Below are 13,383 nucleotides of genomic sequence, written 5' to 3' on the forward strand. Positions count from 1 at the left end.
TTATCAAAATATTTTAAGAATTATTGATTTAAATGGCTGTATGATAATCCAATTTTGTATACATTTTGGGCATTTTATCTTTTGTAACACTTAATTGAAAGAATATTCAGAAAATTACATATAATAATCTGTCCAACTGGATGGTTATTTTTATCCCTAGGATGAAATGGAGAAACTGGGGTATGCCATAAAGGAATCGGATGCTATCCCTACTCAGGACCAACATGTGTTATTTGGAAAATTTGCTCAAATAATGCAGGAAAAAGAAATAGAAATTGACCGATTAAATGAGCAAATTGCAAAACTTCAGTATCAACTTAAAATTACAACAGATAATAAGGTACACTAGTTTAAAATTACTCCATGAAATAGAGCTAGAATTTTAAAGGCCAAATGGTTATTTTTTAGCTTCTCTTTGAATATAAAACTGAATAAACCTTAATTCTCTTTTACGCATTAATTTGAATTTATTAAGGCACATTGGCTTAATAAGCTATGTGTATTTTTTGTCCTCTCCTAATATTATGTCACAGATTTTTGTTGTTTTCCAGAGAGAGTCCCTGGTGACTCAGATTTCATCATATCATTCTAACCAAATCTACTAAAAATTATTCTACTCAGTATGAATTAAATCAGATAATAGCACCTTGCTGTAGCCCTTTTTTATTTTAATACTTCATTCTTTTCAGTTAGAGTTTATTGACGATTTTATTTCTAGGAAATCAGCTACTAATGTGTAAATCACTTTCTATTTAACAGAATTTTCTGAACAAAGTTTGACAAAAGGTCCTTGTTTGATATGATGGTGACTATTGGTCTATATTGAAATTAGTCTCACATGTCTGAGAGGTATATTATTTGTGTCTATGAGATCAGCACTTTCAGATCCTGCCCTTAAAATAAAAAATAAAATTCCCAAAATATAAGTACATATTTATGTCTGTTACTTTGTTTTCTTTAACAGGTTATTGAAGAAAAAAATGAACTGATAAGGGATCTTGAAACCCAGATAGAATGTTTAATGAGTGATCAAGAACGTGTTAAGAAGAATAGAGAAGAAGAAATTGAGCAGCTCAATGAAGTAATTGAAAAACTTCAACAGGAACTGGCAAATATTGAACAGAAGACGTCAGTGGATGCTAATTCTTTCCCAGAAGAAGCAGATAGTTTAAAACATCAATTGGATATGGTAATAGCTGAAAAACTGGCTTTGGAACAGCAAGTAGAAACCACTAATGAAGAAATAGCCTTTACAAAAAATGTACTTGAAGAAACCAATTTAAAAATGAACCAGCTAACACAAGAATTATGCAGCTTAAAGAGAGAACGTGAAAATATGGAAAAAATCCGAAGTGTAGCGGAGAAAAGCATTAACATGGCTATGGATGATCTGAGCAAAATCCACCCTGAACTGGAAGTAGTCCTTGCTGAGAATGCTCTTAAACCCCTAGAAAATCAGACTTACTTCACATCTTTTGAAGAAAACAGCAAAGGTTCCATAAGTAGTTTGGAAACAAAGGTGCTACAACTTGAGGGCACTGTGAGTGCAAAGGACATAGAACTCACTCAGTGCTACAAGCAAATAAAGGATATGCAAGAGCAAGGCCAGTCTGAAACAGAAATGCTTAAAAGGAAGATTGTAAACCTACAGAATATACTTGAAGAGAAAGTTGCTGCTGCTCTTGTGAGTCAAGTCCAACTTGAAGCAGTTAAGGAATATGCAAAATTCTGTCAAGATGAACAAGCAGTTTCATCAGAACTTGAAAGAACAAATGTACAGAATTTAAATCAAGTAACAGACAATGAGATGGAGTCAAACGTATTAGCATTAACCTTGAGAATATCAGAATTAGAAAGCCAGGTGGTTGAAATGCAGACTAGTTTGATTTTAGAAAAAGAACAGGTAGAAATTATGGAGAAAAATGCTTTGGAAAAAGAAAAGAAGCTACTAGAACTACAGAGACTATTGGAGGAGGAGAAAAAACAGGGAAATAAAGAAAAGAAAAGCCCTGAAGGAGATTTTGAAATTCTCAAGGTTAGGTTGTTTTTTATTTTTTTCACTTAAATTCCATAAAGAATTCTCTTTTTTCTTTGTTCCTTAAGCTGATTGCTAATTTACTAAATTAAATATGTGTTCTTTACACCTAGCAATTCATATATAGGGGCTTTTTATAAAAATATTACTTTTCTGTGCAGTCCATATTATCACTAAAGTAATGAATACAAACTCTATTTTGTGGGCTTCAAATCATGTTATTTATTTCACTAGCATACTCATTAGAGCAGTCAGAAGAAAGTTAGAGATGTTAAGTGTAGCAAATGTCCTTTGGAACTTATGTGGGGTTTTTTCCAGTTCCATCTAAGATGCATGCTATTTGATCATTCCTTTTAAGTAATGGAAAATATCAAAACATATTAGCGTTCTTCTGAAGTGACATATCAATGATAAGTCATTAGCTTTTGTAGATTTTATGCCTGATAATAGGTTCTTCCTTTTCTTAGAAGTAATTTGTATTTCTCCTTTGTAAGTCTACTTTTGTAAAGATCTGAAATGGCATTTATTTCTTAGCACAAGACAGAAATAGAAGGACTTTAATTTTCAAATTCTCACTTTATGTATTTATAATTTTGAGTACTAAATGTGCAGTCTTATCTGAATAGGCGATTAACTGACATCAAAATTCTCTAAATATATAATTTGTTCTACAAAGAATGATAATTCTTTCCTTTTACTGGGCTTTTTTCTCTTAGGTCTATGGAACTATAAATTCCTGTAGTCCTATTAAAATAAAATATTAACATGACTTTCCATGTTTTTAAAACTTGTAAGAAATATCTTAGTAAGACTTGGTATTATTTGAGGAAAGTGGTATAAATATGAAAGTGTTCTGAATGGTAACTACATTTTCATTAATCTTATAAATATTTAGAATATATATACATGATGGATGTTTCGTTCCCAGAAAATAATTTTTTTCTTACTGTCTCAAAAACATAAACTGATGGTACCTAAAAAAAAGTTTTCCTATTTGTTGAAAGAACGTGAATCATTTCTATACTGATAAGTAGTCATTCCTGCAAAAGCTTCTTTAGAATGTATAAGTACCTTGAACCTGGCTGTATTTTTTGAAAATAATGTGTTTTTAAATGTTTTCCACTGCCATTCAGACAACTGCTGAGCTAATTCATACCAGTGAAGAAAGTGGATTTTTTTGTCAACTTGAGGCTTTTAAAGCTGAATCATCAGCTATCAAAGAAGAACTTGCCAATTATAAAGAGAAAGCAGAAAAGCTTCAAGAAGAGCTTTTGGTAAAATAACATTTCTCCAAATTCACTTATTTTTACATATCTTAATTTCATTTCAAAGTATATTCTCTTCTATAAAAACAAACCAAATTCATAACTTAAAAGCTAGAAAAAAAATCTTTTGTAGTTTTGATGAAAAGTTTTTATGAATTTCTTTATTAGCATGTTCTTGCTTGGTTTTCCTTGAATCTTTTTTTTAGAAAGATGCTTTTAGTCTCTAGTCCATTAATGATCAAGGAGAAAGACAGATGTTAAACAGAATTCTCTATTCCATGAAAACCAAAAGAAGAGGCTGATAAAATAATTTCACTTGTATGATAGTCTGTGACTATATATATATGTGTATATATATATATACACACACACACACACACACACTGGAGATGTGGAATCTATGAGTGTTACTGAAATATTTTTCCTATTGTTCTGAGGAAAATGAATGTCTTAGCATGAATATACTCTCTACCCTAAATTCTACATTTAATATTTTTAATTGAATGTTCTACTGTTCATTATGTTTTAGGTAAAAGAAACAAATATGGCATCTCTTCAGAAAGATTTAAGCCAAGTTAGAAATCAGCTCACAGAAGCAAAAGAGAAATTAGCCTACTTCTTAGAAAAAGAAGATAAGACTAAGGTACAGGAAAACAGAATAGTCTGCGTATCAGAGCCGCTTCCTACTAACATGGATGCAAGTTTGGCATCCCATACAGAAGGGACTCTCAAGGTCAATAGCAGCAGTCAGACTCCACAAGTTCTTGTTAGAAATGCAGGAATCCAAATTGATTTACGGAGTGAATGTTCATCAGAAGAAGTCACTGAAATAATCAGTCAGTTTACTGAAAAAATTGAGCAGATGCAAGAACTACATGCTGCTGAAATTTTGGATATGGAATCCAGACATATTTCAGAAACCGAAACCTTGAAGAGGGAGCACTATGTTGCTGTTCAGTTACTGACGGAGGAATGTGGTACCTTGAAGGCAGTGATACAGTGTCTGAGATCTAAAGAGGTATTTGGTTCTCAGAATATGTGTTTTTTCAACATTCTTTGTGTTTTTCCCAAAAATTCTTTTTTTTTAAAGATTTTATTTATTTACTCATGAGAGACACACACGCACACACAGAGAGGCAGAGACACAGGCAGAGTGAGAAGCAGGCTCCATGCAGGAGCCCAATGCACTCAATCCCAGGTCCCCAGGACCACGCCGTGGGCTGAAGGTGGCGCCAAACTGCTGAGCCACCCAGGCTGCCCAAATTCTTTGTTTTTAAGAGAAAAAGAAATTTATGATCGTCTCTTCCTAATGATAAAATTGCAGTTTTAAATCTTCCCATTGTATAGTCAGATGATAACTTTCCACAGAATTCCTCTGGAAACTTGGAACATGATATTATTATGCCTTAATTGATGAATGTCTTCTTAGGGTAATATCTCTTAAGAAAAAAATTGAAGACATTTATTGTAAAATGTGTGACAGATTGAATTGAGTTTTTCATTTGTTTTTTAACAGCGTTACAAAAGACCAAAACTATTTATTGAGCCCTATTTTTATTAAGGAAAAAAATGTTACTTATACTTTTGTTTTCTCTAATTAGGGATCCTCAGTTCCTGAATTAACACATTCTGATGCTTACCAAACTAGAGAAATATGTTCCAGTGGTAAGTTATATAAATTTCTGACATTTTTGTAGTACTTATTTAAAAAATATTTGTTTCTTTTTAATAGTGGTGGTTTTCTTTATTTTAGATTCTGGATCAGACTGGGGTCAGGGAATTTATCTCACACAAAGTCAAGGATTTGACACAGCATCAGAAGACCGAGGAGATGAAGGTGAAAGTTCAACAGATTCATTTCCAAAGAAAATAAAGGTACTGAAGGACAGATGTCTTTTAGTGACACTTAGCCAATGTGTTTTCCATATCGAACATCTCAGTTTATTAGAACTTACATAGTAAGATTCTTTCTGAAGAATCACATAGCAAGAATTAATCTTGGGAATCTGTTTAGTGTTATTGCTGTATTCTGCAGATAATAAAGTACAACATATTTAATAATTATCTGTCTAAAGATTTTTAGAAATAGTTTTTGTTCCTGGTGTTTTTGAGTGCCAAAATTATTAAAACCATCTCAAGGACTAGAATTTATCTCTTACGTATTTCTTTTGGCGAAATTAGTGGCCAGTCTTTAAATCCAAGAAGAGCACATCAGATTAATAAAAGCAACGTATAGGTGAGAGCTACACAAAGTCATAGACTGTCTTCTGGGATTGGCTTACCCCTCCATAAAAAGAAGGTTGTCAATAATGGTAGCCTGGTGTATCCTTCCTGCCGTGTCTCTTCTAAGTCAGTCTAACTAGATAAAACTACCTTGCTTAAGATTTATTTTTCTTTGTATGTCTATCTTTGAAGAAGATGTCAATTCTGGCCTTTGGGTTCTCATTTCTAGGGATTACTAAGAGCTGTCCATAATGAAGGCATGCAGGTGCTCTCCCTCACTGAGTCTCCCTATAGTGATGGAGAAGACCATTCTGTTCAGCAAGTTTCAGAATCTTGGCTAGAAGAAAGAAGAGCTTATCTCAGTACAATTTCATCTCTTAAGGATTTAATTACCAAAATGCAAGTGCAAAGAGATGCCGAGGTACTTAATATTGTGCATCTTACTAGTTTTGTATGGGTTTTATTAATAATAAGGTACTCTACAGATTAAACTATGATCTTTTATGATGTAATTACATGTGCATTACTGTATATCGTTTAAATGCCACAAGCCACACACTTGAAAATAAATCCATACTTTACTTTTGGCTTATACTCTTTGTTTTGATTAGTAGATAAATACCATTTTTAGAATTTTTTAAACATGCTAATCTGAAAACTAACTTTTGTTTTTTATACTCTGCTAGGTTTATGAAGGTTCCCAGTCTCATGAGACCTTCCCAGACTGGCGAGGTGAACTTCTGCTTGCTCTTCAGCAAGTTTTCTTAAAGGAGCGTAGTGTTTTACTAGCTGCATTTCAGACTGAGCTGACAGCTCTAGGTACTAAAGATGCAGTTGGATTATTAAACTGTTTGGAGCAGAAAATACAAGAACAGGTATCAAAATAAAACTTTGAAACAAAGAATGCTTTTTAATAGTAATAAGCAAATGAGTTACTGATTACTTTTGGGGAAGGTCTGAAAGTTAAAATTTTAATAGGAGCCACTAAGAATATTAGAAGAAAAATTATTACCTTAAATGTTTAATCTTATGTTAGAAAATAAACAATACTAGAAATTAATGAGCTATTTATCCAACTTAGGAAGTTAGAAAAGAACAACAGAATAAGCTCAAGTAAAGTAGAAGTAGTAAACCATGGTCAGTTCTCATTCTCTGCAGTGGTTAGATTATGTACAGTTGCTGTGAATACTGAGCCATTGCTTCTAGAGAAAATATAATGGGTAGGATCCTATGAGCCCCTGATCATGACATTTGTCAGTCAATACATAATTTTGTGTGTTCCTGCTTAAAGACACCTTATTTACCAGGTATTGCTGATTCATTAATATTGAACCCATGGCCAAAAGCACTACATAATTCATGCCTAAACAAAGCTCATCACATGTATTCTCTGCATAGAATACAGCCTTCTTGTGATCTAGGTAGTTCATCATTGTGCTAGGGAACCATTCTAAATAGCAAAGTCACCAATAAAAAGCATAAAAGGACAAAAAAACAAAAACAACCAACAACAACAACCCACAGCGCTAAATAGATGGCAAAAATAGATGGACACTTGTTTGCAGTATAAGAGATGAAAGAAAATGGCATTATGTCACCTAGTTCAGCTTCAGCTACATACATGCACAGCTGACAGTTTTAATATTTTGCCCCTCTTTGCATGTTTACAAATGACTGTAAAAGCACCACAAGTACTGATTTTGGGTTGCAGATAAATTTTAGTGAATAGGCAGATTTGTAGATACGTAATCCACAAATAATGAGTTCTACTGTAATAAAAATGAAGCTGGTGAAATGTATACATTGGTACAATAGAGAGGATAAAAACCTTAAAAGTTTCTTCTTTGAAAGGTTAATAAGAAACTTTTCTGGAGAATTGGTTAAGGAGAAAGGTAAAGCACATTTTTATAAAAGTTAAAAATGAAAATAAGATCATAATGAAAGGTTAACTGAGATATAAAATATTAGAATATAGTGAATAATTTTATATCAATTCAAAAAATTGAGTAAAATGGACAAATTTTCCACAAAAATAATCTCTTCTCAAAACTCATTCTGGAAGAAATGGAAAACCTGAAAAAACCTACAGCTAGTAAAAAACAAAACAAAACAAATAGTTAAAAAACTACTAACAACACTTAGTGCCCAGATCTTCATTTTCAACTACATTTTGCATTAAAAGGAACTAGGAAGTAATGGCTGATTCCAGAGTTGGAGCAGAGGGACATGCAAAATGAACCTGGAATATCTTGATTTGCTGATAAGGGATTGCTCAAAGAATGAAGCAGAAATGTCAAAAGATCACAGAAGCCTGCTTGAAGGAGTTCCCAATGTCCACGTTAAGAACAATTGGAACATCAAACTAAATAATGATAGAGAGATTGTAAACTAAAGAGTAAAATAACTCATGAATTCATACTAATATAAACAAATGGATAAAAATTCTTTCTTAAATAGAATTTCAGATAGTGTATAGAAGAAATAATATAGATCACCCTTTATTAAACATTATAGTAATAACTCAAGCAATAATCAGCCATGAGTCTAAAACTAGTAGAAAAATATTTCAGAAAAGTATGTTTACATGGTCTCAAATCCTCAGGATATCTTTTTTTAATTATAGAGGAAAAGCAATGACTGTACTATGGAAAACCTGACAGATACCACCTTTAACCAAGTGATCACCAGTAATAGAACAAACCAGACACCATGTACCTCCTCATATGAAATACACTACCTCACTTTTGTGCATAACTAAAATCTGCTCACAAGCATATATTAGGCCAAAACAAATTGAGGCCACTGTACATCTATCAGAATGGCCTAAATAAAAATGAGGGAAAATACCAAGTACTGGTGAGAATGCAGAGAAATTGCATCTGTAATACATTGCTCATAGGAATGTAAAATGAGTCACTCTGGAAAATGATCTGGCAGTTTCTTACAAAGTTAAATATATACTTACTATATGACCTAGAAGTCACACTTATAGGTATCTATGAGAAATGAAAACTATGTCTCCATAAAAATTTGTACAAGAATATTCTTATCAGTTTTATTTGTAATACTCCAAACTAGAAACAACCCAGTGTCCTTTGACAGGTGAATGGATGAGCAAATTGAAGTACATCCATATAATGCAGTGCTAATTAGCAATTTAAAAAGAACAGACTATTGATACTGTAGACATCTTATGTAATATTTGAAATGACAAAATTATAGTGATAGTGAACAGATCATTGATTATCAGGGGTTATGATTGGGAAAGGATGTAACTACAAAGGAGTTTCTTTGTGGTGATGAAACAATTCTGTATCCTGATTGTGGTGGTAGTGACTCAGACCTATACATGTGATAAAATTTCATAGTACTATATACCAGGAAATGAATGAGTGCATATAAAAACTAATGAAATCTCAGTAGGACCTGTAACTTAAATAGAATTTAAGTCTGAATCTAAGTTTGATAATGTACTAAGTTATGTAAGATGTGATCATCAGAGAATATTGGCTGAAGGATACATGGGAACTTTGTCTTAAATTATTTCAAAATAAAAAGTTTTTTAAAATTGAGAATCAGACTACAAAATAGCCTGTAGTCCTCAAAAATTCAAGGTCACAAAAGACAAAGACATACAAATACTACTTTTCCCCCATTTGTTATTAGGAAAATTTGACAAAATATAAATAAGTTTTGTACATTAAATAATAGTATGAAAAAAATAAATAATAGTATGATACTAAGTTAATTTCTGCTTTTGATAATTGTACTGTGGTTTGGAATGTTCTTGTTTTTAGGAAATACTGTAATTTGGGGGAGTAAAGGAGCATCTGTCTGCAACTTATCTTCATACATTTTGGAAAAGAAAAATAATGTACATATGTGTGTAGATACATACACAGGTATATGCAGAGAGAGTAGTAAAGCAAATGTAGTTAACATTTAGAGAATTTGGATGAAGAATATATGGGGATTCCTTGCACAATTTTTGGAGCTTTTCTGTAGGTCTGAAATTATGTCAAAATAGGAAATAAAAAACAATTAAAAAAATTGTTCCTGCTACCCACAGGAATTACACCAAGCTCAAATGGTTTTACAGGTGAAGTGTAGCATACATTCAAGGAATAACTAATTTTAATCTTAAACATACACTTCCCATTGTTGGATGACTGGGGGAATGCCTTGTGTTTTTTTAAGAGGCTATTATAACCCTGTTACCAAAATCAGACAAAGATAATACAAGGAAAAAAACCTGTGGGCCTATTTTATTTTATTATTATTGTTTTTTAAGATTTTACTTATTTATTCATGAAAAACACAGGGAGAGAGGCAAATACACAGGCAGAGGCAGAGGCAGAAGGAGAGACAGGCTCCATGCAGGGAGCTCAATGTGGGACTTAATCCTAGGACTCCAGGATCATATCCTGTGTTGAAGGCAGACACTCAACCACTGAGCTACTCAGGCGTCCTGGGCCTATTTTATTTATGAACATAGATGCAGAAATCCTAAACAAAATATTAAATCAAATCCACCAATGTATATTTTTTAGAGACACAATCACCTTAAACTTATCCAGGAATGCAAAGGTGGCATACCATTAAAAATAACTCATGTGACTTATTACTTTAAAAAAGAGAAAATAAAACCAGTGATCATTTCAAGAGACACAGCAAATTAAATGAGAATTTTATACTTTAAAATACCTTAAAACAAAGAACAAGCTAAAAATAAAAAAATTTCTTGAACTACATAAGGGTCTATTTAACAGAAACCTACAATAACCAGGGCAGCCCCTGTGGCCCAGCGGTTTAGCGCTGCCTTCAGCCTGGGCGTGATCCTGGAGACCCAGAATCAAGTCCCATGACAGGCTCCCTGCATGGAGCCTGCTTCTCCCTCTGCCTGTGTCTCTGCCTCTCTCTCTCTCTCTCTCTCTCTCTCTCTCTCTCTGTCATGAATAAATAAATAAAATCTTAAAAATAAAGAAACCTAAAATAACCATTATATCTGATAGTTAAATATTAAAAATATTCTTAACTTGACTAGCTTCTTCAACCTTGTCCTAAAGATCTAGCTAACAAAGCAAAGCAAGAAAAATAAGATAGATAGGGTGAGGGGTGAGAAAACCCATCCACTTACATAGAAAACTAAAAAGAATGTATACACATATAATTTTAGAATTAATAAGTAAGTTTGGTAATGCTGCTGGATATAAGATCAAAATGTAAAAATCTAATTTCTTAACAAAATGTAATTTTTAAAAATAATTACTTTCATAGCATTAAATGAACACATTTCTTAAAAATATACAAACTATCAAAACTTACTCAAAAAAATAGAAACTCTAAATAGACTCATCACAAAGAGTTAAATTAGTAATTTTAAAATATCTCACACAAGAAAAGCCTATGATCGATCAGATGGCTTCACTGATGAATTCTACCAAATGATTAAGGAATTGATACCAGTCCTTTACAAACTCTTTTAAAATTAAGGAGAGAAGGGAACACTTCCCAGCCCATTCTATGAGGCCAGTGTTGCTCTGATTTTTTTTTTTTTTAAGATTTATTTATTTAAGAAAGAGGAGAAAAAAATCACATAAGAGCAGAGGGAAGGGCAGGGAGAGAGAGTCTCAAGCAGACTCCCTGCTGAACGTGGAGCCTGACAAGTAGCTCAGTCTCGAGACCCTGAGATCATGATCTCAAGCAAAATCAAGAGTCGGCTACTTAACTGACTGAGCCACCCAGGCAACCCATTATTGCTGTGATTCTTTTTTTTTTTTTTTTTTTTAAATTTATGATAGTCACACAGAGAGAGAGGCAGAGACATAGGCAGAGGGAGAAGCAGGCTCCATGCACCGGGAGCCTGACGTGGGATTCGATCCTGGGTCTCCAGGATCGCACCCTCGGGCAAAGGCAGGCTCTAAACCGCTGTGCCACCCAGGGATCCCTATTGCTCTGATTCTTAAATCATACAAAGACATCGTAAGAAAAGGAAACCACTGACCAGATATCCAATGAGAATAAAACAACCTCTGGAAAAATGGACAAATTCTATATATATGTGCCCAAAAATATATCCAATAAATACATGAAAAGATATTCAAGCTGTACTGTATACTTCATACTATCAAATACTATATAACATTGAAAATGATTGTGAAATAGAGCTATGTGTGTCAACCCAGATGGTTCAGCAACATGATGAAATTCACTTAAATTCCGTAAGTGAAAAAGGCAAATCATGCAAAGGTGAATATACCATATGATGCCATTTATATAAAGTTTTAAAACATGCAAAACTATACTGTATATTGCTGAGGATACATTTGTGTACATAATATATAGAGTGCATGAAAATAACACCAGACTTAGAATTTGAGTATTTCTGAAGCAGGTGCTGCAGAGGAAGTGCTCAGGGAGTTGTATAGAGAGGGCTTTAGCTGTACAGGTGCTATTTTGTAAGCTATGTACATGAGTGTTTGTTATTATTCTTATTTTATGTTTGAAGTTTTTCAAAGTATATGTGAAGATTAATAATTAAAAAGTTGCTAATGAACTGTTTGAGTTCATTTTAATGAACTGTTTAATGAATAATTTAAAAGTTCCTGTTCCTAATGAACAGGAAGTGAAAATTAGTGTGTTTCCAAAATTTTAGCATGTGTTCCATTTTTTTCCCCAGACTTCCTGGTTGTTAATATTATTGTCTTTATGACACTCTTCTTCACTTGATTTTTTTATTTTGCGTTATTGTAGAGTATTGAATATCAAGCAGCTATGGAATGCCTCCAGAAAGCAGATAGAAGGAGTTTGTTATCTGAAATTCAAGCACTGCATGCTCAGATGAATGGTAGGAAAATGACTCTGAAAAGAGAACAAGAGAATGATCAACCAAACCAAGGTATGCTGTATGTCAAGTTCACATGGTAGCAGCAAATAGGTTGAAATATTTCACTGTTTCCCTTCTTCGTATTGTTACTCATTTAAAAACACATTTCCTTATAGTCACATTTTCTTCTTATTCTGATATCATGGAAATAATCTACATTAATTACTCTGGGAATTAAGAGATTGTCCAATTGGCTTTTAAACGAATATGTTTAATTTAAAAAGAACAGCCATTGCTTTGATCAGGGTGTTTAAAACAAGCCCATTAAGTTCATTACCTTTTTTTTTTTCATTACCCTTTTTTGTTTTGAAGTTCTTTGTTAACTATCTAAAAGAAAAAGAAATCCACAATGAGAGTAACTATTTCTTTTTTAATCCTTTTCTTATGGATTATTTGTAAACTATAATATACATAAAGAAAAGTGCAAGATGCAAAAATATATAGAATAACAAATCTTTAAATGAATATCTATGGAAACTTCACCCATGTCAAGTACCTCAGAGGCTCCTTCCCAAACACACTCCTCTGTAGTAACGTAGAGGTAACTATTATCCTGATTTTTCTTTAGTTTTATTTGTATATTCCTAAACCATATAAGCTTTTACAGTTTTCCTGCTTTTGAACTTTATTATTCTATATATGTTTTATCTTGCTTCTTTTACGTCTCTATAATATTTTTCTAAGTTACTGCATTTATCTCCAGTTTGTTTTTGTTACTGTGTAGAATTTCCACAATTTATATATCCATTCTGTGATTGAATATTTAGATTGTTTCTTTTTTTTTTAATTAATTTATTTATTTATTTATTTTTAGCTCTTACAACCTATGCTATTCTGCACATGCTGCATACATACATGAGTTTTCTGGGTATATATACCCCAGGGGTAGAATTGCTGAGTCACAGAATATTTCACTTTTATTTTGTAATGCCAAACTAATTATAAACTAGCTGGATTTTTGCTTTTGTGGTATG

At 32.7% G+C, this 13,383-nt stretch overlaps 1 protein-coding gene across 12 annotated transcripts in view; it reads left to right on the forward strand.

Moving 5' to 3' along the window:
• The window catches only part of AKAP9 (A-kinase anchoring protein 9), a 150,724-nt gene that overhangs the window by 118,138 nt on the left and 19,203 nt on the right, over positions 1–13,383 (forward strand). For 11 of the 12 annotated variants that reach the window (XM_072764244.1, XM_072764246.1, XM_026003738.2 and 8 more), the window contains 9 exons: positions 161–340; positions 965–2,035; positions 3,169–3,309; positions 3,830–4,318; positions 4,902–4,965; positions 5,054–5,175; positions 5,753–5,944; positions 6,210–6,398; positions 12,277–12,421. In XM_072764244.1, coding sequence (XP_072620345.1) covers positions 161–340; positions 965–2,035; positions 3,169–3,309; positions 3,830–4,318; positions 4,902–4,965; positions 5,054–5,175; positions 5,753–5,944; positions 6,210–6,398; positions 12,277–12,421 — 2,593 coding nt within the window. The remainder of the gene's footprint in view (positions 1–160; positions 341–964; positions 2,036–3,168; positions 3,310–3,829; positions 4,319–4,901; positions 4,966–5,053; positions 5,176–5,752; positions 5,945–6,209; positions 6,399–12,276; positions 12,422–13,383) is intronic. The other variant, XM_072764250.1, reaches the window with a different exon arrangement.

The sequence above is a fragment of the Vulpes vulpes genome, chromosome 7 (genome assembly GCF_048418805.1).
Source record: "Vulpes vulpes isolate BD-2025 chromosome 7, VulVul3, whole genome shotgun sequence".
Lineage (NCBI taxonomy): Eukaryota > Metazoa > Chordata > Mammalia > Carnivora > Canidae > Vulpes > Vulpes vulpes.